This window comes from Stegodyphus dumicola, chromosome 8 (assembly GCF_044657685.1).
Source record: "Stegodyphus dumicola isolate Sdum_Otavi_A_Nest chromosome 8, ASM4465768v1".
In the NCBI taxonomy this organism is placed as follows: Eukaryota; Metazoa; Arthropoda; class Arachnida; order Araneae; family Eresidae; genus Stegodyphus; species Stegodyphus dumicola.
The window spans coordinates 71,069,920-71,095,547 of record NC_140775.1 but is presented as its reverse complement, the minus strand read 5'-3'; the positions used below and the strand labels follow the sequence as shown (position 1 = coordinate 71,095,547).

The 25,628-nt window shown below is 32.1% G+C and overlaps 1 protein-coding gene across 7 annotated transcripts in view; it reads right to left on the bottom strand.

The window, feature by feature from the left end:
• Positions 1-3,235: 3,235 nt before the first annotated feature.
• Positions 3,236-25,628, bottom strand: part of LOC118193299 (tRNA (adenine(37)-N6)-methyltransferase) — a 43,751-nt gene continuing 21,358 nt past the window's right edge. For all 7 annotated transcript variants that reach the window (XM_035364360.2, XM_035364363.2, XM_035364358.2 and 4 more), the window contains 3 exons: positions 24,320-24,480; positions 5,929-6,072; positions 3,236-3,737 (listed from right to left, as the gene is read on the bottom strand). In XM_035364360.2, coding sequence (XP_035220251.2) covers positions 3,304-3,737; positions 5,929-6,072; positions 24,320-24,480 — 739 coding nt within the window. In that variant the 3' untranslated portion in view covers positions 3,236-3,303. The remainder of the gene's footprint in view (positions 3,738-5,928; positions 6,073-24,319; positions 24,481-25,628) is intronic.

Genomic DNA, 25,628 nt, shown 5'->3' with positions numbered 1-25,628 from the left:
TTTAACATTAGGATAATTAATAATTACTCCTTCTTCAGAAATTCTAGAGGATTCATCGTGTACATCAATTTTACTTTCGTTTTCACGTTTACGCTTAACGTGTCTTTCTAATAGTTTCGATTTGGAACTCGTAATCTTTTCGCGGTATTCCTGGCTTGTCAGAACATCAGCTTCAAGCATTTCTAAATCACTTATAATGCTTTCTATGGTAGAATCTAGCTGATAGATCTGATTAGCTTTTTCTTCTAACTGACATTTTAAATCATCCAAATCGTCATAATCAATATTGTCCCCCTTTAATGTGCCATTTATTTTATTCACAATTTTAGTTAAAAGAAGTTCGAATAGTTTTTTTTTACTCTTTAACTTCTCTAATTCACTAGGCTGTGCCATTTTCAATTACTATAGCTCTCGGTAGTTCGACACCATAAAACAAAATCGGATATAAATAATAGATATTGCCTGGTTCTTGATCTTCTTAGCTTCTAAAGAAAGTAATTGAAATTTACTTAGCTTTTAATCCTTTATTGACACATTATAACGAAGAACAATTCACTTGACAAAACACATCTTACATATCTAGCTACATTCTAAAGATAAAAGTAAACAAATCAGTTTTAAATTCAAGGGCTCACTATCGCCCCCTATCGGCTGAGTTTGCAACAGTTCTAAAACTTATTATTATTATTATTTTTTAATTTCTATTCTTGTTTCTTGGACAAGCTTTTGGTGCACACTTAACATACACAGCCTATTTAAGCGATTCTCTCTTCTTACTCTGCACCAAGATCTTACTCTCCACAGCGTACTAAATGAATGCTCAATAATACACCTAGTACAAGGTTGAAAAAAAAGATATAAGAAGAGCACGTTTCGTTTCTGGGGAAAAAATTATCGCTTCTATTACCAAATCTTCCATAGCTAACCCCTTCATGTTGTCGATCTCGAGTTTCTTCGTTTTCCAAAAATTATACCAGAGTTTTCTCTCATTGTCAATTTTTTTCAAATTATGAAAGCTGTAAAAGCACTCCACATTTTTGGTAAATTTTTCCATTGGCATCTTTAGCATAGCCTCAGGATGTAATAACAACAAAGAAAATGCTGATAAATTATTACTGGAAAATCTTTCTTCCGGTGATTGTTGCGTACGTACGGTTTCTTAATAAATAGAATGCCCAAGTCCGATAAAAAGTCAACAAAATTTATTCTTATCACAAGAAATAAAACAAAATGCTGAAATTCTTCCTCACAGATATTCGTACAATATCACAATATCGCACAGTATTTATATTTTGAACTACTAAACCGTTAAATAGAACTTTATCCAAAGCGCAGAGAAAGCTAATCCGATTTCACCGCGAATTCGCTACAAACAACAACAAAAACTTAGTAAACAACTGAACTGAGATGTTTTGCTCCGATTTTTATAAGCTTTTTAATCATGCACGAGAACATTCTGGTATTTTCTCGAGGTTTCTGGAAAGCAAAAGAGTACAATTACGAGATATCTGTCTATTGAATGTTAAAATGCGCGTGCTCCTGTATTTCTAATTTTTCGGCGTACCTTTCTCTTAAAACTCGTCATGTGAGGCTTTGCCATAATCACACACACATTTATAGAATTTATAGATTGTAGATGCTGGAGGATTTCAGTGATGTTTTTGCAGTTTTGCAATTCTCGGTGCTTGCAATTCAGTGCCAATGCTCTCAGACATAGGCGAAAGGCAGAATTTCCTGGCATAAAACATCTGTTGTTCTTATATGTTCTTTTACAAGCATTAAAATTCTGTTTATGTGGTCTACACATTGTAGCACATTTAAATTTTTGGACTGCAAAATATTAGCCATAGATGCAAATGAAGGATTGCCCTACTCAAGTCGAAGTTCCACTGACAGAGATTCTGACTAGTGCGTGTTCGCCTTTTGGCTACACTCTCTCTCTAAGCTATTACTATGCTCGGCCGTATTTCAGGTCCTTGATAGCTTCGCCGTTTAGTTGACATTTAGGAGCCAACTCCTGTAGAATTTTGATAGCTTCGGCTATATATTTTTAGTTAAGCATTAGTTAAGTTTGATTTTCTTAGTACTCTTGAGTTCAAACCCAAGTGGAGGCTTTTCTGTACGTCCTGAGAAATGGCCATCTGTTAATTTTTATTTTGAGCAATAAAGGGTAATTAACCCTTCCTGAGTTTACGTTTCTGTTTCCTGAGCTAAAGCAATTATTCACTTACCAGTTCTCAAGGTTCCATACACACAGCTGTAACTTTAAGGTTGGAACCTTATAAGTTTAATAAAGATGTCCCCAACACCAGTGGACCCAGATATAAGTCATGAATAAGATGTATGACTATATTATTTTTGAAGGAGAATTCTTAAAATCCATTAACCTAAATTTTGTTTTGAGAGGTTAACAAAGAGCTACAGAACAATCAGATTTAATCCTCGAAAGTGCAGGACAGGAAAACAAAATTTGTGCATAATAAATTCTTCTTTAGAAGATGGAGGGAGAAAAAAGATATACAAGACCTTTGTACTGCATTCCCCGTTTTGCAGATTCACCAAACTTTTGATTGACAGGCACTCTTTTCTCCACCTATTATTCCAAATGTTATCCATATACGCCTGTTGTTCCTTGACAGTGACAGTAACAGCTTTCAAGTAACAACCCAGAAAGCATATAAAGAAAATTTTACAATGTGCTTTTGGCAAGAAAGATGTCCGAATCAGCTACTAACCTTACGGTTGCTAAAGAGCCTTCAAAATAAATTCTCCGAGTAACTTCATTCAATTATTTAAATTAAATTAATCATTAATGATTTAATTATCTATAACTTACATGACTCACTCTAATCAAATTGTCACTTTGATAATTAAGTGATAATATGATTGCCTGTCATTAAAGGTAAATAAAACTGTTGCTGTTAAGTAATTAGTAGTCATGATAGTATTCGAAGTAAGTATATCTAAAAATGCAGACACACTGCAATTCTAAGTTGAAGGTCATAAAATATATTATAATAAATTTGAAATTGGATTCAGGAAGGTTTTTAATTGTTCTGATGCTCAGAATAAGTTTTAAGATTAATTAATTATCTCTTGTAGTTTTTTTTATATAAATTTAATATTTAATGATTTAACATAATAATTTAGATATTTTCATAATATAATAATTTAGAATTTAAATAATATATATATTTATATATATATAATTTAGATATAAAAGAAGAAAACAGTATATATTTTAAAATAATTTATTAATAAATATATGATACATCATGTGCATATTTCATACAGTTCCTTCTCTCAAACTTTACATGAAGGTTTTACTCGTAATACTTCTGCAATCATTTCATCAAACCAACAGGTAATATGCATGTTATCCAAGTAGAAATAATATAGTCTGTCTGTACACTTCTGTCTTCTGTAAACAGATCTTGGATCATTTTCAAGTATTTCTATTATTCCTTTTTTTGCACTTATTTGGCCATCAACAAATGTCAAGCAATATCTACATTTCTCACTGTGATCTTTTTCAGAATGAAACATTTCAAGATCACTCACTGCTCTGTTTGTAAACATTACATCAAGATATTCTGGTGCTTTACTTAGAGAAGGCAAGTTCTGGTTGAATTTCTTGCTATTTGTAAAACTTTCTAATTCAAAGAACTCTGATTTAGCATTTTGGTTTGGCAAAAGCTCAGTTTTACAATTGTAACTAAACTGTGAGCTGCTACCACCTAAAATTGATTTAAACAGAAAAATATATCATATGCAAAACACATAACAGAACATTCAACGCAGTTTTTTAATTTAAAAATTACTGTTAAAAATTACATCTAAAGTGTGCAGTTTGTTTTTCAAAGTTAACATGTTTCAAAATACACAGTTCTTAAAGAAAATATTTTTATTACCAAAATGTAAGTAATAATAATAATAAAAAAAAATCAAATTTTTATAATAATCTTGCTTTGTTATAGAAAGTTTCATATTCCAATATTTTGGTTGATTGGGAATAAGCTTAATGATTTAATGGGAAAATCACTGGTTAATGTTAAAAAGAAAAAAAGAAGTATTTTTGATAAAAAATGCTTATCTCGAAAATTTGTCTTATCATAAGAGATGTCTAAAACAGTAAAGCAATTGTTCACACTTAGCATAAATAAATAAACTTCGAAACTTAGACATTAGCATGACATACAATTGTTTTGTATGATAATGCATAGGGATATTCATCTGCTATGTTCACTTAAAAATGATGAATACTGTCGTCCAGAATTTCCAACTAAATATTCTGTTATTATTGTGTGAGTTAAAGCACTTATAACTATATTTTAGTACATTCAATAATGCATATGATTGGAGAAAGCTCTAATGGACTATCATCAACTGCAGGCTTAAGACACTAAACATGAATCCCTATGGATACCAGCCACCTGTAACATGGGTTCATCATTTTTTATATTCAATTATATTAAATGCATGTAAAATTTTTCACTTTTGTAGATGTGGACGATTATGGTTATAGAATATATAACCATGTGACAAGACATAAAAACTTATATGCAATTACATAAGAATTAATTTAGAAAAAAAAATTAGAAATGCTTGGCTTTAAAAAATTATAAAAATATAAAATAACCTGAACATTGAAAAATGACTTTTGATAACTTTCCTCAAAATAATGTAAAGAATCTCTTCACATGTAGAAAATTTTATAATGCAAAAGTTCCATAATTTAAGACAAAATATTTGAACAATTACCAGCAGTACAATTTAAACAGATGGAAAATACTCACTGCCATTCTAAAACATTCTTCTTTTCTTTATTTTAGTGATAATTTAACCCATCACTTTAGCATAGATTCAATAAATGCATTCGGTCATCCCATAAATAACACAATTTTTTAGTGTGTTTAAAATACCACACACATACAAAACCACCCTTACAAAAGGGGGGAGAACTTAGATATACTAATCATTATCATTTAATTATACAGTTCTCAGCTTAATTTTAAATTTTCAGTAACATGGCAATAGAAATTTTTGTATTTTAGTCCAAAAAATAAATCAAGTTGTCTTCAGACATCTAATTACAAATTTAAATATATTACATTAAGATTATTTTGTCTTGGAAAAACAAGGTAATCTGACAGTGGCTGATCAGAATATGTCGGATGAGTCAATTTACATTTTGCGTTTTTAAAATTTCTCATGCGATGTGAGGTCATGTTTTCACAATGAAAAAAATATGCCTTTTCTGTTAAATACAGTAGGTTGTCTCCTGTCCCCTCCCCCATTCAGTGTCTTGCTTTAGCCCTGTCAGCTGTTTTATAGTACATATAAAACTACATACATATAGCTCTTCAGGGAAGACTTGATTTTTGAAATAGATGATTCTTTTCATATGTTACCAAAAACACATAGCAGTATCTTTTTTGAATAAAAGTGCCCTGAGTTATAGATATGTATATTGTTTTTATTAAGCTATCATTCTTCATATGCTAGCAAAGGATTACAGTGACTATGTTATTGAGAAATCACTCTTTTTCTAATCTAAAGACAAAATGCAAATAAGAAATCTAAAGACAAAAATGCAGATAAGAAATCTGCATTTTTTGCTTTAACTTAACATTTGATAAGTCATGCAGAAAATGATGATAAAAAAGTACTGGAAAGAAACTGCATTACTTAAGGAATGACCACATGCTAGGAATACACAGGTATAATAAAACAACTTATTTATTTTTCCTATACTTTCTTCTACCAGACATTTAAGATATACACAAGACACAGGATTATAACTACTTCTTCTAATTAAATTATTTTTTACACGATCTTCATCTAGATATAATTCATCATAAATTTGGAACCAAGTTTATATACTTAATTATATTTCTCTTTAAACAATTAATTTCTTATTTAACTCACTTTCAGACTGATGTTTTTCTGACAACTCATTTTCACTTGAAATTTTCAGAGCATTTGGAATGTCATAAAATGGTATATAAGGCTTGATATCAAGTACAGGTGTTTTATCTAGTATATCAATTCCAGACAAAAATAATATGCTCCCTAGAAAGCAAATAAAAATATAACATGTATAACTGTAAATGCAATTTTAAATACATTATAGTATGAACCATGCAGTTTTTTTAAATATATGTAATATTTTTATATTACTGGTGGATACTAATAAAATTTGTATCCACCAGTATTAGTTTCATATTAGTTAGAACATATAACTATTGAAAAATATTTAAGTACCAAATATTTCCTCAATAAAATAAATATTAAATTCATATAAGAGAAATAAATAACTTCTGAGAGAGATTCCTGAAAAAATAAAAATTATACAGCTAGAAAAGGAAAGTTACAAATTTTAGTATGTAATTTATATAAAACAATTTCACCAACTGCTTCAAAAGAAATGAAATGTTACACAATTAAATCCAGTTTTTGAATAAAGAATATAAAAGTTTAAAATGTTCATTTAGTGAAGGAAGAAAATAAATAAAAAAATTAAAATACCTCAATCATTCAAGAAAGAAATTTGAAGCAGTAAAAATTATACTTTATAATTATACTCTATAATTTAAGTATCATTACTTTATAATTGGGAACCAAAGCTGAGAAGATCCATGAAAGAATATCTTACATATTACAACTTCTGAGATTTACCGTATTTACTTGCATAATAGTTGCACCCCCCTTTTAAAGCAGAAAAAAATCTTCAAACGTGTGCAATACTGTGTAGTAGATTTCCCCACATAATAGTAGCACCTAGACTTTCACAATGAAAAATTAGCAAAAAAAAGTATAACTATTACGCAAGTAAACATGGTATTTTCAGGCTATATCAACAAGAAGAAAAAAGTGCTTCCTTTTGTGTAAATGAAAAAAAAGCATCTACTTCTATTAATTAAATTTTGTTGATTATTCTCTCAAGACACTGGTGGTAGCTATATCAGGTATAGGAATGTAAAATCTCAAATTCAACTCTCTAGGATATTCTTGGTCAAACCACAGATGAAAATATATTGACAGCCATCTTTTAAACCAACATGTTGACATGATTTTGGAAACTAAAGGAAAAAATGTACCAAACTACTTTTTTATGTTAAATTACTATATTCTTTCAAGCGATTATTTTTTATCAAGTCACACTCATGAATGGAGCAAAGGAGCTGATCTACTGGCAAATACAAATCACTCTCTTCTTTGAAAAGCTATCAAATATATAGTACTTATTTATTTCAGTATATGGTGGTGTTATAAAATTCCCGTGTATGCTTATGTGACAACCACAGCTTGATTTTCATGAAGGAATATATGAAAAAAATGTTGGTCTCTGTATTCTCCACATTATCATTTTTATGAAGCAAAGGGATGAATGAAGTGCAGTCTTTTGGTGAATTGGCTAAAAATTCATGGGATTTGTTAAGCATAGAGTATTACATCCCAGGACATCATTTGTAAAACTTTTTAAGGAGTGGGCTTCTCAGAATGCAATAGAAGGAACTGAAAATAATTTACTGTATAAAAGCAATGCTTCAAATCATGATAGTGTAAAAGACAAAGTAATATTTCAACAAAAGGAATATGATCAGGAAACAAAAACTACTATTGTACAGAATGTGCTTGAATTTTTGTGATGAAGTTTTTGTGATTAAAATTTTGTGATTAAAATTATAATCTATTTTATATAATATATTTTAAAATGATTAGTAAAAAACTTTTGCTGCCATTTGGACAAAAAGTCTGTAGATGTATTTACATAAGAATTTTGAATTTCTTGTTTTCTATTCCATTTAATTAGGAGTAGTTTTATTCATCTTTGTAGTATATGTGTGTGCATATATATATATATGGGGGGTATCCGTAAGTGCAACACAACCACCAGAGGGCCTCACCGATGCACCAGCAGCGAGAGCGAGGTGAAAGAGAAGGATGACATAGACAGACAGTGTTCTATTCCACGCGAAAGTGATAAGATGTCTCCCCAAGAAGCTGGTAAGACGTAGGTCTACACGTGAAGGTGTTAAATATGGAATTCTATGTTTCTACGTAAAGGTGGCAACTTGACTGCATATACGACAGCTAGTGCGAGTCAGCGCTAAGCTGCTATTTAGATTCTAAAAGTGATAAAGAACCGTGTTTATATCTAACAAGCGGGAGAAGGCGCAACATCGCTTGTATTTAATTCAATCTGTACCTTTTCTGTCATTTTCATGAAATATCATCTGTGGTGTGGAAAACATTGGAATTATTTTTTGAACCCTAGAAAAGCATCTTGAACTTCCCTAACATAGAAAATCTGGGAGCTCTGTCTGGAATACTTTAGAGAAGGTACTGTGAAAACTTTGCTTTATTTCTTTTTTGAAGATAGTGATACTTATGTTTCATTTTTAAAATGAGTTTCTTAAGTAATTTAAAGAAAAGTAATTTAATAGTAATTGCGAACAAATTGGAGAGACTGTTCCAGAAAATGCTAAAAAAGCTGACATTAAAAAAATTATCCAACATTCTGATGCCTTCAAAACGAACGTTGAATTTGTTCGTGATGTCGTCAAATCGATCGCCGAGGATCGGATGCCTACAACAAGTCATGAACACTATCTGTTAGAGATTGAACGTCTTAAATTAGCTCAAATTGAAAAGCAGATTGAGATAGAAAATTTAAAATCCCAATCCTTATCGGGTGATAGAAGAAACACGCAGACTAGTCTTGAAGATATCATTAAAAGCGTCAAAACACTAACTATAGCTATACCTCAGAAACCGGAAGCTCTGCATTTGTTTTTTCAGTCTCTTGAGAAAGCTTTTACTACTAAAAGTGTACCAGTTGAATTAAAATCAGAAGTGTTGATTAGTTTGTTAGGTGATAAATGTAATAATGTTTTAACGTATGTTTCTGAACAAGAGATCGCGGATTATGATAAATTAAAAACACTAATATTGAAAGAATTTCAGCTGACACCGCATGAATGTTTGAATAATTAAAAAAATGCACAAAGATATTCATCTGAATCGCGTTTTCAGTTTGCATCTTGACTCGGTGCAACTTTCAATTATTATTGTAAGTTGCGAGAGGTTTAAGAAATTGTGTGATCTTATTGTATCTGATAAGTTGTATGGAACTCGGGATTCTAAAACAAAGGAACATATCAATGTTCAGGAGGGTCAAAGTTGGTTCCCACCTAATTAATTGGGGAGAGAATGTGATTTATTTTATTCATCTAGGTGTAAATCTTTACCTGATACCAGTAACACGTGAATCGAAACTCCAGAAAATAAAAAGCTTAATTTTTCCAGAAACAATCTTAGGAAAGCTCAGAGCAATTTCAAGGATTCAGGGAAGCTTGTAAATCAGAATAGTAGTAAAACAGAACGTATTTGCTATGTATGTGGGAGTAAAGGGGAATTGTTTCATTTTGCGAGAAATTGTCCCAAACGTTTAGAAGAGGAGGAAAGTTTTTCTCAAAAAAAGGTATCTGGGTTAAAGATTGAATCGAATAATGCAGCTAGAAATAAGTTAGAATTTATTGAACTGTTGATCGATGGTAAGAAAATAAAATGTTTAATAGATTCTGGAAGTGAACTGTTAGTTGTAAAGAAATCTCTTTTTCCGAATAAAATATCATGTGGATGTATGGAACTCAAAAGTTCGGTTGGTCAGGTGCTTAAAGCGGAAATGGCTAAGTTGATTTTTTCTTTATGCGAAAGCAAAAAACAAACAGAGATAGAAGCAGCAATGGTTCATGAGCTAATTACAGAATTCGTTTTGCCGCCTTCGAGTCTAGGTGACATCTGTTCTGAGGGAGTGATGATTGCACAATATGAAAATGATCCCATCTCTTTGAAAAGGAATTTTTTTTTTTCATTTATTTCTGCAGCCATTGACGGAGACAACGAAATAGATTTATCATACATTCAGCATTACGTAATTCTGTTTCCACTCTTATTAATGAGTATAAACCGTTAGAAAAGCCGCGCAGTACAGAAAAAATGAAAGTAATATTAAAAGATGAAATTCCAGTTTCTCAGCGTTCGAGAATTCCTTTTGCTGACCAAAAAATTGTTGATGATCAAATAGATGAATGGTTAAAGGATGGAATTATAAAGCCATCGTGTTCAGAATATGCTTCATCAATTGTTTTGTGTAGGAAAAAATTGGGCAAGACACGAATTTGTATTGACTTCAGGCAATTAAATAAAAAAATAGTTAAGGATTCTTTTCTCATGGCACAAGAAGAGGTTTTAGATCGTTTGGGTGAAGCAAAGGTTTTTTTGACATTAGACTTAAAAAATGGTTTTTTTCATGTTCCAGTGGAGGAAAACTTTACTAAATATTTGGCATTCATTACACATGCAGGTTTGTACGAATTCCTAAAAGCACCTTTTGGTTTGTGCACGTCCCCTAGTGTATTCCAAAGATTTATTTATAATGTGCTTAGAGCAGAGGTGTTTGTGGGACCCCAAAAAATCCCCTGAAACTTTTACGGATTTTTACTACCGACATTTTGGAGTTTCAAGAAGGGGGGGGGGAGAGAAATGAAAAATTACAATTATGAAGTATTGAATGACCTAATTATAAAAGTTCAATGAATTACTTTTTTTGCAAAATTAATAACCATAAATTTTCAAACATATAAACTACTACATTTTATGTAAATATTTTAAATTACCTGAATTAATTCTTTAAAAAAAATTATCTAATTTCTGCTGCTTTTTTTTATTTTCTGATGTTTGTGGGATTGTCTTTCTTTTATGGTGAACTTCATAATTGCAGGAAGGTTGACTTTTATTTTCCTCATTTACAGTTGAAGAAATTTCCTCGAGAACTGCACATGCAGAGGTAGAAGCAGTTTGCTTTTCTGCTAATGTAGAAAGAAAGTTTTTCAGACTTTTATAGGTGACTCATCTGAAATACATGTTTTTAAGTTCTCTTGATATGTTTTCCAACTTCTGTTCATATTCAGTAAGAGATCTTTGTGAATTGGATCAGTCATTGGATTTTTTGAGCCATATTTTTCACATGAGGTTTCTTTAGAAGCCATTAAATCATATTTAATAGTCTGCACTGCATCTAGGGGATCAATCTTAAGAGAGGTTCTATAGTCAGTGACAAGTGTATCCATTAAGTTGAATGCACTTTCCACTAATGGGCCATGGAAGCAGCTAAGGCAGGCTTTGACCAATTTAGCCAATGTAGGATACTTATAATCATTTGTGAAATCATCTTTTAAATTAAAAAATTTAGACCAATATTTATCAATTGTACACTTGACTTGATTTACACTTTCATCAGATGTGTAGAGCATTTCTTTGGTGATATCAATATCACTCTGGTATAACCTTATTTCAGCTTCTACTTTTGACTTTTCTTTATCACTAAAAATATGGGACATAAAAGATGATAATTTTTCAAAAGCTAATATTGTACTGGTTTTACCTCTTAGCTCTGGATCTAATGCTGTAAAACTAATTAGATATGAATTTTTAAGGGGAAATTTCTGTTTCATATGCTGTGCTGTATTAGTATAAGCTTTCATCAGAGAAATTTGGAATTCTTTTGCTATTGGATGATTTTTTGATAATTTCTTCAGGAGAGTGGAAGCTTCTGCACCAGTAAATATTACTTTGCTAGGTAGATGGAATCCTGGATTTGTGACATCAACCTTTAATAAATCATTATAAGATGTGCACTCTATATTTTCTGGCTTCATAAAAAAAGAGAAAAATTTTGCCATCAATTTATAAATACTGGAATGTATTAAATGAAGCACTGGTTTTTTTGTTTCAAATAATTTAATATATGTGTTGAACTCTGGTAATACTGCTGAATATAATGCCATATGCAATAAAGTTTTGTTTTGCATAACAAATAACCCATTTAGTATTCTCTTTTTCCAAGCTAAAGCATCCTTTGTGAGTTGTTGGGAATGCAAGCAAGAATACACCCCTTCAATAATTTTTTTCTGAGCTGCAGAAATATTTCTTTTATTCTATACAGTTTCAACATAAAAAAAATAATCTCCTTTATCAGTTTTATCCAAGTAGTGAAAATAAAATGCAATAAGAGCATCCCACAGATCTTTGATTCTTTCTAAAACACATAAAATGTACACCCACCTATGGTCTGGTCTCTTCAAGGGCTTAAGTTTTTTAATGGCAAGGGATTCACAGATTTTGAAAAAATTTTCTCTTTTACTGCAGCTTTTCATATCAAAATAGATGTCATCAAACAAATCTTCTAAGTATCTATGAAAACATGAAGCAAATTTTTTTGCACAGTTATTAGCTGTGTGACATGTGTCACCATCAATATCTAATAAGTGGGGTGCTTTGTTTGATCGTAGTCTGGTTTCAACACCCTTTTTTTTTCCACGCATGGTGTTACATGAGTCCATTAATACACTAATTAAGTTTGCCCATGGAATATTATTATCTTCAATAGTATTAACAACTGCTTTAAAAACAGCTTCTGAATTGCAAGATTCCATCTTTAGAGATGCAAAATGATGAACTACAACTTCATTTTGATTGTTGTCATAAAACTGCACCAATATTGCCAGTATACTTTCTTGAGCATTGCTAGTACTTTCATCCAAATTTAGAGAAAATGGAGTCTCCTTTAAAGTTTTAATGATATTTTCCTTAATAGTTTTTGCGAGTCCACATTTCATCTTATAACATGCAGTAGTCCTGGACATTTCCAACGAGTATAGTGCCGTCTGATTGAGGCTCAACTGTTTGCAGAGCTCAATTAAATTGGGAGCTACATTGAAAGAAAGAGAATTCTCGGCGATAAACGAAGTTATTAATACCTCTTGGCGTGCTTTTTTTGTCACTATATCCAATGGCCCAGCATCAGTCTCCAGTAAGTCATCAGTATTTTTTGAATTAGCATAATTACTTAAAGTCATTGAATGTCTAATGCACTTTGAATATTTTATGTGCGTCACAGTTTTAGAATGATTTGTGAAAGCCTTGAATCCTTCCCCACCATACTTCAGCAGTGAGTTACAAAAAACACAATATGCTTGTCCAGCAACATTTATTTTCTTGCACCATGTGCCGATGGTATCCCCATTACAATCTCTCCGTTCAATCCAATTCCACCTAAATGCATTCCGGACACCTTCTTCTAATTGTATAATATCACTATTTATATCGAGAAATTTCATAGTGAAATTCTCTTGCGTACATAAATAAAAAATATTTCAATAAACGAAACGAAAATTTTACACAGCGGAGAAACAAAAGTTGAGAAGCGATCAATGACAAATAGCTAATACGGCGAAAAATCCCCCTTCTCTACTTATTGGCGCCACGCCAGGAGAGATAAGACCTTTGAACCATGGAGGTAGGAAAGGGAGGAGGGCCATTCCGCGCTAGAAGTGAAGCACTGCTTTGAAGCTTGGGTCACCAGGCGGGGTGTTCTTTGTTTACATTCAGAAGCTCGCTTGACAAGATTCTGATAGTATTTCGACACACGACAGTTCCATAGAAATCGAAAAAGGGACACTCTCGCATGAAACATTCATAGTGTGATGGATAATAGCAATTTGTATAGTTTACTGACATTTACGCAAAAATCACATCTTGGTTATTTTTCGATAACTAACAACAGCGATTTTGATTATGAATTTGTTTTATAAAATTCTAAGCTGTTGCACTACAAAAATATAGATTTTAAGAAAATTGCTAAAAGAGATCTGCCAAAATTTATTTTCTAGAAGATTTGAAAAGTTTGAAACTTGATGGCTAAATGTAAATATAAAATTATGTATGTTAAAATATTTGTAATTAGGCACATAGGTCAGATTAAGTTTTTATTAAATAGAGTAACGCATGCAAGGGCTATCTGCCTAAAGAGAGAGATGCCATCGTGGAGGAATTTTGAAGAAAAACTGACCTTTGAGTGGGTATTAAAAATAATAATCATAATTTTCATTCAAATTATATTCATATATATTTTTTATGTAAAACTTTCGGGTGTATGCTAAATTAGTGTAAATTACTTTACACGAAAAATATAGTGAATGCACAGAAATTAAAGATTTGCACATGCCGGAAATGATAAATAGGAAATATGTACGGGTATTTATGCATGTGCTTGCAAAAAGCATGTATCTGCCTTTGACAAAATACTTAAATATCCATTAAATTATTTATAAATGTATTTGAAATGAAGAATTTATTCACTTATAAACAACTGTGAAAGTACTGTGAAGAAATCTAATGATTAAATGTATCTAATTTATAATGATTATAAATGTTATCTAAATATATAATAACCTTAATATTGAATTGTAAACATAAATTGAAATCCTGTTGACAAATACGTTATAAAACTATTTAAGCAAGAATTGTTCGTATTGGAAAGCAATCTGTTAAAAGGTATTGTAAAGCAAATGCTATAAGATGCGCACTTAAGAACGTAATAAAGAGTTTTGGAATATGTATTGTTGAAATGAAGGGTTAAAAAAAATCTGATAAGTATAATTAAAAGAATTATTCCCTTTACATTTTATAATAACTCAGTTACAAATTTTAAATAATACTTAAAAAAAAAAAAAAAAAAAAAAAAAAACACCTTATTTTATTCCCTTTCAGAAATGTTTAGAGTAAGTCAAGTACTATTTAAAGTATTTCGCTAATTCCTAATAATTCTCTAATTTAAAATGAACCGAATAGAGCATTAATTATAAATTGACTTACATTTTTCGATTTAAAAGAAGCCAAAAAATCATGTCATATTTAAGAAAGTATTTTAGGAAGAAGCTCTATAAATAGAAAAGAAATAATGCATAATTTTAATATTAATAATACAATAAACTTTGATCTTAATTTTTGTACCTTAACCGAATAAAATCGAATTACCTTAATTTTTTTTTCTAATGTAATTAACGAAAACTTGTGAAAATATTTCATTCAAATTAAACCATTCTGAGAAAACTGTCCTGTGAAAAGTATAGCATTTAATTCCGTTCAGAATGAAATGTTGTTTAAAAATATGTTGTTTTCACATACTTAGGACTCTGAAGTGTTGTAGAAAAAGAAAATATATACATTTATATGTATATTTGCGACGTAATTACAAAATATTTACACCCGAACGCGTCAAATCCCATAGAACTCAATGGTAAATGACCCAATGTTTTGGTCACCACGTAGGGATCGCCGGTGCTTCAGAGCAGGGTACGGAGAAACTTGTTTAGGGCGACTCCTTCTTACTTCCTACCTCCATGCTTTGAACCCAGAGTCACGTGATCGCACATCTGGTCGAACGAAGTCTCTCCTTTTTTTTTCTGCCGCGCCTACTTGCGGAAAAGAATCCAGAAGAGAATGTCCGAGAACCGGGGGAATGAGTCATAACTCGCAATAAGGAAAGAACAAAAAAGAAGCTTTTTCCCCCTTTTCACGCATTATCACTGCCTTTGGAGAAAGAAAGGAAAAGTTTTCACCACACACACTGACCTTGCGTTTTCTGCTTTCAAAGCAAACAAAATTACCCAGATCAAAATAAATAATTCATTATTATTCCTACTTCCTTTTGAACGATGATCCCTGGAACTTCCGGGTATCGAAGTTCAAAATCCCCGGAATTCCGGGGTTTCCCCGGAGCACAAACATCCCTGTTAGAGACTAAATTCGAGATGACACTGTTGTTACTTACATGGACGATTTTATTATTCCAGCACGAAACGAGAAAGAAGGTTTAGAAAAGTTAAAACGCGTTTTAGAAGTAGCCAAAGAATACGGTTTGGAGATCAATTTTAAGAAATGCCAATTTTTGAAAAGAAAAATAGAATTTCTCGGGTATGTTATTGAGGATGGTACAATTCGCCCCTCTACTGAAAAAACTAGGGCTGTTCAAAATTTCCCGGAACCCAAAAACCTTAAGCAGATTCAGTGTTTCTTGGGCCTTACTAGGTATTTTAGGAAATTTATTACCAGCTATTCAAAAATAGCGAAACCACTAAGTCAGGGATGTCAAACTCATAGGTACACTTGGGCCAAACAAACAAGGTTTAACTTTAGGCGGGCCGAAAAAAATAAAAAAAAAAAAAAAAAATAATAATATTCATAGAAACGTAGATTTATTTCGAATAATACAATAATAAACATATATATATATTTAATATATTTATATAGAAAAGAACAAGAAAATTTTAATGTTTACGTCCTGACACTTGACATCTCTTCTCTGCTATTATTTTTCCTATTTCGGGAGAAATTTTGTTTGCAGTGATAACTTTTCAATGCTGACCCAAGGTGCGCATCATTAATACGGTTTCTAATAGGAGACTTATTACCTTTCATGACTGAAAATAACTGCTCGCACCGATAAGTGCTACCAAACATGGAAATAATTTATATGCGAATTTTCGAGTATTTTCAAACCTGGCTGGTAAATATTTGTAAAATTCAGGCACGCCCACTTCAATGAATTTTGCTTTCAAATTTGAGTTGCATTGAATCTCGATCACCTCCATTTGCATATGGCTGGGTACTGAGTCAATACTTATTGAGAAAATCGAAGAAAACAAAACAAACAAAAAAAAAAAAACAAACAAAAAAAAAAATTGTCTTCGAGGGAACTAAAATCATTAAACCTCGTTTCAAATTCAGTTATTAAATTTGCAATTTTTTCTGCGTATTTTTGATACGAACAAGTATCATCTAAACTTGATTTCTTCATGCTGCACGTCGGGAAGTGCGTCAAATCTTCATTTTTAAGTTGTTTTTCCTAAAGAACTAGTTGACATTTGAATGCTTTAATTATGTCAAACATGTTCGTAATGATATGATCTTTTCCTTGTAACGATAAATTTAAATCGGTTAAGTGTTTGGTTATATCAACCAATAAAGATAAATCTTGTATCCATATTGGATCGTAAAACAAACTTACGTCTTGATTTTTCGTTTTTAAAAACTGACATATTTCTTCTTTCAAATCCCAGAATTGTTTGAGAATCTTGGAGCAAGATAACCAACGTACCTCGGTATAGTAGGACAAACCCGAATATTCACTATCTAACTCACTTAAGAAAGCAGTGAATTGACGCTGATTTAAACCTCGAGATCTTATAAAATTTATAACTTTTTTTATATAAGACAAAACATTCTCCATATTTATTACTTTCGTGCATAGAACTTCTTGATGTATAATACAATGCATATGATGAATGTTTGAACCGTGAATTTCACTAAGTTTTTTTCTTAGTAATGCTACGAAGCCCTTGTTTTTCCCGGTCATTGATGAAACGCCATCTGTAGCTACAGAATTTAATTTTGCCAAAGGTAGATTGTATTTCTGCAGAAGTCCAAAAACAGAAGTAAATATATCTTCTCCTGTCGTAGTACCAGGCATCGGTATTAGTTCCAGTAATTCCTCAAAAATGGTAAAATTCTTGTCACAAGAACGAAGAAACACTGCTAATTGCCGTTAATGTCTGTGCTCTCGTCACAGGCAATGGAGAAATTTTCGAAACTAGATGATTTTGCTTTGATCTGATCACTTAAATTCGCGGCTAAATCAGTAACTCTTTTCGCAACTGTATTTCGAGACAATGAAATTGATTGAAAAGCCTTCACATTTCCAGGACAAACAATTTCTCCAGCTTTCATTAGGCATTCCTTGATGAAATCACCGTCAGTAAAAGGCTTCGAATGTTTAGCTATCAACTCGGACAAGACGTAGCTTGCATGTACCGCCGCTTCACTTTCTTGCAATACTTTACTAAACATGGACTGTTGCTTTTTCACTCCTAACTTGAGCTCTTTCAACTTTTCTTCTCTCATTAATCCTTCGTAATTGTTATATTTCGATTTGTGTTGTTCGTAATGACGTTTAATATTACATAACTTTGGTACATTAATAGTATTATTACATATCAAGCAGATTATTTTATCTTTTATTTCACAGCAAAAATATTCTAATTCCCATTTTACTTGGAATATTCTATGTTCATCAGCGATTTTTCGTTTGATTTTACTCCCACTTGGTTTTGATATAGACATACTGAATACAAAGGGCTGGAATAAACACGGTTAACGTTAAAAAGTTAACAAAAATTTATTCTTTCCACAAGAGATAAATCAAAATGCTGAAATATTTCTTCAAAAATATTCTAACAATATCACAAAATGTCAAACGTTTAGCAAAAATCAATTCAAAACAGAGAAACTAATTCTATCTCACAGGAAATCGCTACAAATCAATCACAGCATTAAGTAAACAAACAGTTCGCTAGAACTACAATTACTACTGAGATGAGTTGTTTGTTCTCGGCTTTTATAAGTTTTATAATTAATTTCTCGAATATACTGGAAACATCTATAAATATCTGGAATTTTGTGGATGGCAACAGCAATTACGAGATATTTATTTATTAGGTATTAAATGCACGCGCTGTTCTATTTTTAACCTTCCAACGCAGCTGTCTTTTCAAAAATCGTCTGCGTTGCTAAGGCAACATGAAGCAAATCTAATTACAATTCTAAATAAAAAAATACTAACTAAATAAATAACTATGAAATCGGTAACAATATGAATTCAGTAATAATTAATAATAAAGCAAAAGTGCATGCACCAATATATTGTACAAAACTATGATTGGAAAACTGAGACCATGAGTTCGGCCACATTCGGCTATCGGGAGATGCGTACAAGTTCTGAGTGCACGTGTTCCCCAAAAGCCGAAGGTAGCTGAACGCAAGCTACTCACACGCATTTGTAATTTAAGTAGTGTGTGTGTCAGCACGCTGTGAGTAATCTAACAACACTGAATAAATTATCGTTAATTACTTTGCAGTAAACATTTCATTTTTTTCTTCGTCGATATGTTATTTTATTATTATATATTATTATTTGCCGATATATTGGCCGGGCCGCAAAAATATTTGTTGTGGGCCGCGAGTTTGACATCCTTGCACTGTGATCTTCTTCGCAACGGAGCAGAATTCAAATTTGGGCCTGAACAAAAAGAAGCATTTAATAAATTGAAAGAACTTTTATCGACAAGTCCGGTTCTTCATATTTTTAAACAAGGAGCACCTTTAGAATTGCATACAGACGCAAGCAGTCATGGTTTCGGCGTTGTATTGCTACAAAATTCAGATGATGGACAGTTACACCCCATTTACTTCATAAGTAAAAAAAGTAGTCTCCAACAAGAGAAGCTATCTAGTTATGAGCTTGAAGTGTTAGCTATAACAGAGGCTCTAAAGAAATTCAGGAATTACCTTTTAGGATCTAAGAACAGAATAATTACGGATTGTGATGCTTTCCAGAAGACTATGTTTAAGAAAGATCTAACTCCTAAAGTGGCGAGATGGGCGTTACTTCTAGAAGAATTTGACTATGAAATTGTTCACAGATCTGGGCAGCAAATGAAGCATGTGGATTCATTAAATAGAAAGGCTGTCATGATGGTTACTTGTTCTCAGGGAGAAGTTACAGCCAAAATTGCAGCTGCGCAAAGAAGTGATGAGCGTCTCCAGTTGCTAAAATCCTTAGTCGAGCAAGGACTAAAGAAAGATTTCCTAGTGAAGAATGGTATACTATACAAGTTCGACAGTGGTCGCGGGTTACTTGTGGTACCCGAAGCATTAGAGCTAAAAATCATACGTAGTATCCACAACAAGGGACACTTTGCAGTGTCTAAAATAGAAGATCCGCTGAAAATCGACTTTTATATTCCTAACCTTAGAAAATGAATTGAACAAGTTATTTCAAATTGTGTAGAATGTATTTTGTGTGACAGAAAACGAGGTAAGAATAAAGGATTGCTGAATCCCATACCAAAAGATAGTATCCCTTTGAGCACTTTTCATATCGATTTTATAGGACCATTACCTTCGACAAATAAGAACTACAATCATATCTTAACCGTGGTTGATGCATTCATAAAGTTCGTGTGGCTTTATCCAGTAAAGTTTACATCAGCTCAAGAGGCATTGCAGAAGCTAAAACTGCAACAGTCAACTTTTGGCAATCCTTTGAGAATAATAAGTGACAAAGGTACGGCGTTTATCTCTAAAGACTCTGAAGATTACTGTAGTCAAGAGTAGATCCAGCACATATGTACAACTACAGGCGTTCCTAGAGGAAATGGATAAGTGGAAAGAATTCATCTCAGTCTGATTCCAGTCCCATCCAAATTATTCATAGATGATCCAACCAAGTGGTACAAATATGTTGGAGATGTACAATGGATCTTGAACACCACTAAGAACAGAAGCACAAAGAGTTCTCCATTTGAGTTTCTCACTGGTGTTAAAATGAGAAATCGAGAAGACTTAATGGAAATTCTCGAAGAAGAAGAAAGAAATATTCTGATGAAAGATCGAGAAGATATGAGAGAGGATGCAAGGAAAACATTTTAAAAATTCAGGAAGAGAATAGAAAAACATACAACAAGAAGAGAAAAGAGGCACAGGTATACAATGGTGAACAACCTAGTTGCCATACAAAGAACGCAGTATGGAGGTGGTCTAAAGTTAAGGCCAAAGTTCCATATTGTGTAACAGCGAGGAAAGGTAAAGATCGCTACCAGGTGGAAAACGTGGGACACCATGAAGGTCCTGGATGTAACACTACAGCAGCTGATCACATGAAGGATTGGACTGTTCATGTCTAGGACTATGTGTGGTTCTTCCGCACATCTTTCATTCTTTTTTTTTTTTTTCTTTCTTTCTTTCTTTCTTTTTTTTTTTTTTCTTAATTTATTTTCAGGTGCTGTCTTAATGTTTCGGTGTCGCTGATCCGCGTTTTCGAGGACAAAAACCAAGTCAGGATCGCCGAATTGTGGTATCCGTAAGTGCAACACAACCACCAGAAGGCCTCACCTATGTGCCAGCAGCGAGAGCGAGGTGAAAGAGAATGATGACATAGATAAACAGTCTTCTAACCCACACAAAGGTGATAAGATGTCTCCACGAGAAGGTGGTAAGACGTAGGTCTACACGTGAAGGTGTTAAATATGGAACTCTGTGTTTCCATGTGAAGGTGGTAACTTGACTGCATATAGCTAGTGCGAGTAGGCGCTAAGCTGCTATTTAGATTCTAAAAGTGATAAAGAACGGTGTTTATATCTAACAAGCGCGAGAAGGCGCAAGAGCACGTGTATTATATTCAAACTGTACCGTTTCTGTTATTTTCATTAAATGTCGTCCATAGTGTGGAAAATGTTGAAATTGTTTATTTAACCCTAGCAAAGCATCTTCAACTCCCCTACCACACATATATAAATGCTCTATTGGTTTAATTCTAGGTGAATTTGGAGGCCAAGACATTACTTGAAAGTCACTGGAATGCTCCTCGAACCACTCCCTGACGATTCGACCCTTATGACATGGTGCATTATCCTGCTGGTAAACACAATCCTCCGCCAGAAATACTGTTGTCATGAATGGGTGAACCTGGTCTGCAATGACGTTCACGTAGCGCACAGACATCAGGGGGATTATAGGTCCTAATGTGCTTGATGAAAACATTGCCCACACCATAATACCCCCCCCCCCGCCACCGGCTTGTCTCTGTCCAACTGTGCATATGGGAGCCAGGGTTTCATTTGGTAATCATGTGTTAGTACATGCCTTTTGATATGATGGACAAGAAAACATAATTTGTTGGACCATGAAACTTTCTTCCAACATTCTAATGTGCACTTCCAATGTTTCTTGGTTCATTACAGATGCAGCTGGCAGTGATGTGTTGTGAGTGAAAAACCATGCTTCGACTGCTTAGGCCATAGAAACAATGTATGCTGCACAGTGTGTTGAGAAACACTATCTGGGTCGCCACTGTTGTAGCTGGGGGTGATTTCGACCGTTGTAGCTCTTTGGTCATGGTGAACAATGCCTAGCAATCTCCGCTCTCCTCTGTAATCAATGCGCTTTCAACGACACACTGCTGGTCGCCGACTTGTTGTTTCACCATCCACACACAACTTTCGATACATGATCACAACAACTGCACGTGAACAGCCCACTAAAAGCACCATTTCTGATACTGATGTTCCGAATTGCCAAACCATAACAATTTGACCTTTACTGAAGTCTGATAACTCAGCTGTTTTTCCCATTATGTCACTAATTCTGCATGTTTGGAAAGACAATGCATAGCCACTTTATATACTCCAACATCAGCTGTGAATGCACTGTGGTATTGTTCCTGCGTGAGCCAATTGTTATAGATGGAGGGTGGTCATAATGTAATGGCTCTTCGGTGTATATATGATACAAAGCTATGAAATATATATAAAGTACAAAGTCCAGAATGCAGATGTCCAATATCTGGACCTCTGGACCACCAGCCAAAAAATTTCCCTTTTACAAAATCTAGGAAGGGAACAAAAGAAAGAAGGTGTGCCATACATATGGGATTTTTCTCACAACTGATTGAGGCTTCTTCATATCATTTTTAAACACCTGCTGGCTAAGAAGTTGCATGGCAGCACTGTATTGATTGATGTTATATTGATGTTGGCCAGAATCACATATTTGGCCTTTGAGTAGTTATAGGAGGAGGCAGGACAGCGCTATGTATTTTGCCATCGGGTGCAATTTTTGTGGCTCCTAAATTCTGCTGCCTCTTGAAATTCTAAAATTTTAACATCCCTAAGTTTTGCTGCTCAGTGCTCCTCTCATTATTATAAGATTCCTACAAGAGAGAAGTGCACATTATCAAACTTAAGAACTAAAAGATTTGTGTAATTTCACACCTCAAAATCTGTATTGAAATTTTTGAATAAAAAATATGGACATTAAAAAAGTGAATATAATATCTACTTTATTTACACCAATACATTTAGTGCAGTAAAACTCTAGTTACCTGGACTTTTTTTTTTTTTTTTCAGTAATTAATTTAAAATCATATAATAACTTTAAATTTATTTTCAAATGAAATTGAAACTGCTGTTATTTTATTTATATGCTTTTAATTTTTTTTGACATAAAAATTTTAAAATGTGAATACAGTACATTTATATATTATAAAGTCATCCTGAATATTACACAGTTTATCAGATGCTAAATACTAGCCCAAACTCCAAGGCGTAGATTTGAATCTCATGCAAGGTTTGGTTGTTTCTGCGAGTCTAATCCTTGTCATAGATGTAATGTCGTTCTACAGCATGTGATTTTACATGACTTGAGCATGTTCACGGTGATGAGACAACTAAATCATTGATGGGATCAATCATTCCTAACAAATGCTTAAGGAGCTAGTGTCCATTCATTTGTAAGAAAAAGGAGTTTGTTTCCAAAGTTAGTTAACTAATTTATGCACCATGTAATGTTTGACAAATAATTAACTTGAAAGCATGTATGACTATAATTCAAAACTATTACTATATAAATTAAAAAATATATTATTAAATATAATTTGAATTGTAATGCAGTAAAAAATAAAAACTGGATTATGTGTTTAAGTTATACCCTGTATAATAAAAGTTGACTTTTCATTATTTCTGATTAGTTAAAATACAAATGGGTTTTGTGTTTCAGCAAATAATATACAGATATATAAATTAGTTTTATCATTAGAAAAAGAGCTATTTTCTTTTGTTTTATATAAAACAAACTAAACCTTTTTTTTTAAGTGTAATTTTTGTTGAAATAAAATATGATAAAGAAAAAAAATATGATCATTTTCTTTTTCATTACAGCAAATAAGTATCTGGCCTTAAAAAAGAGAGCCTAGTTATCCTTTTTTTTTTTATGTTTACATATACCCTATTTAGTCTGGATATTTGAAGTTTTAGTATAACTATAACCTCATTTTACCCCATTCCAAAAAAGTGTTACTCATTACTTTTATTTGTAATATGTAAATTCCTAGTAGATTATGAAATACAGCAATTCACAATTAACATAAAAAGTTAAAGAATACATTTCTATTTCTAATATGTGAATTTCTCACAGTTTGTGAAATACAGCAATTCAGAATTAACGTAAAAAGTTAAGAGTTGGAAAATAATTCCAATTATGCATTGCTTACAATCAAACATTTAAATCAGTTTCCAATAGCCAGGTGTTGGACAGCTTAGTGTTATTCAACTACAAATGTTCAATAACCTGAAAGCTTCTCTAATATTCTGTTTGAATGAGAATAGAAAACTAGAATCCTTTAAGTATGACTCCTAATGTTCTTTACTCATGCTACAAAATGTAACAGGATATTTATTTTTAAAAAATATAATTATTATAATAATCTCACATGTTTCTAACATCAATAAGAAACTTCAAATAATGTGGCATCAGTGCATTTTCATAAAATAAATCAAAAACCATAGTATGTTTATACCTTCAATTTTATCTAATTTCACAAGTGATAATCCAATGGCACAAGGTCTATGTGGTGAGCGGGTACTAAAGACACCAACTGAAGCTCCATTTAAACGTGGTGGATGAACTTTTGCTTTCACTGAATTCTGTTTTTTGTTCTCATGAAACACAAATAAAACCCTGGAAATTAAAAATTATTAATAAACATAATTCATTACAATACCAAAAAACTCTATAATATAAATAACTACATAAATTAATGAAATAAGTTGACATAGTAAACCAAATCTGAGTTAACACTTCTTTCATAAAAATTTATAAATTATATCAATAAAAGACTGAACAATCAAATCTACATTCAAATGTAACAATAAAAACAACATCTGCTTAATTTTATTTCATCCTTATATATATATATATATATATATATATAGTATATTTACATACATAACAATACGCATTACATATATGTATAACAATAAAAACAACATCTGCTTAATTTTATTTCATCCTTTATATATATATATATATATATATATATATATAGTATATTTACATACATAACAATACGCATTACATATATGTATAACAATTTCACCATACACTTGGGTACATTTTTAAAAAATACGAGTAACTCAGATACAGAATTAAGGAATGAAGTCAATTAAATAATCACAAATAACAATAAATTAAAAAGTTTTAAAATTTCAGCATACAAATCTTAATAAAAACCCTCTTTAACCATTCTGTTTTATTGCATCTAAATGAATGGCTCCACAACTGATAAACTAATAACTAATTCTAAGTGAACAAACGAAGAAATTCTAGCTAAACAACTTGGGATGAAATTTATACATATTTGTAAAACTAGGAAATTAAGTAATACAGTCAAAAGTCGTTAATCCGGACTCGTCGGGACTTCGGCGATTCCGGATTATAGATCATCAGTTTAAATATCGTAAGATGGCATGCAGAAATTCTAAAATTAAAAATATGAAACCGTAATTTATGAAATAAAGAACAAGTATGATCTAAAGGGTATCAAAATTTGCAAAAAGAAAAAGCTTAGTATTTATTTGTTTACTTTATTAAACATTTCTTTCAATGTAAGTTGTTTAAGTTTTGCTTCGTTTCATGTGATAATACTTTCTCTTTAATTCTATTAAACAGACATAATTTCTTGTTCAGTTACAAAGTTCCGCTGTTCAAGTCCTATAATTGCTGTGTCGAGAACACCCACTAATTTGTCAATCGAAATTTTTTCGTTTTCACTAACCTCTGTCACTTTCTTCGCTATCGGAAGCGAATTATAATGACGAGGAACTTGT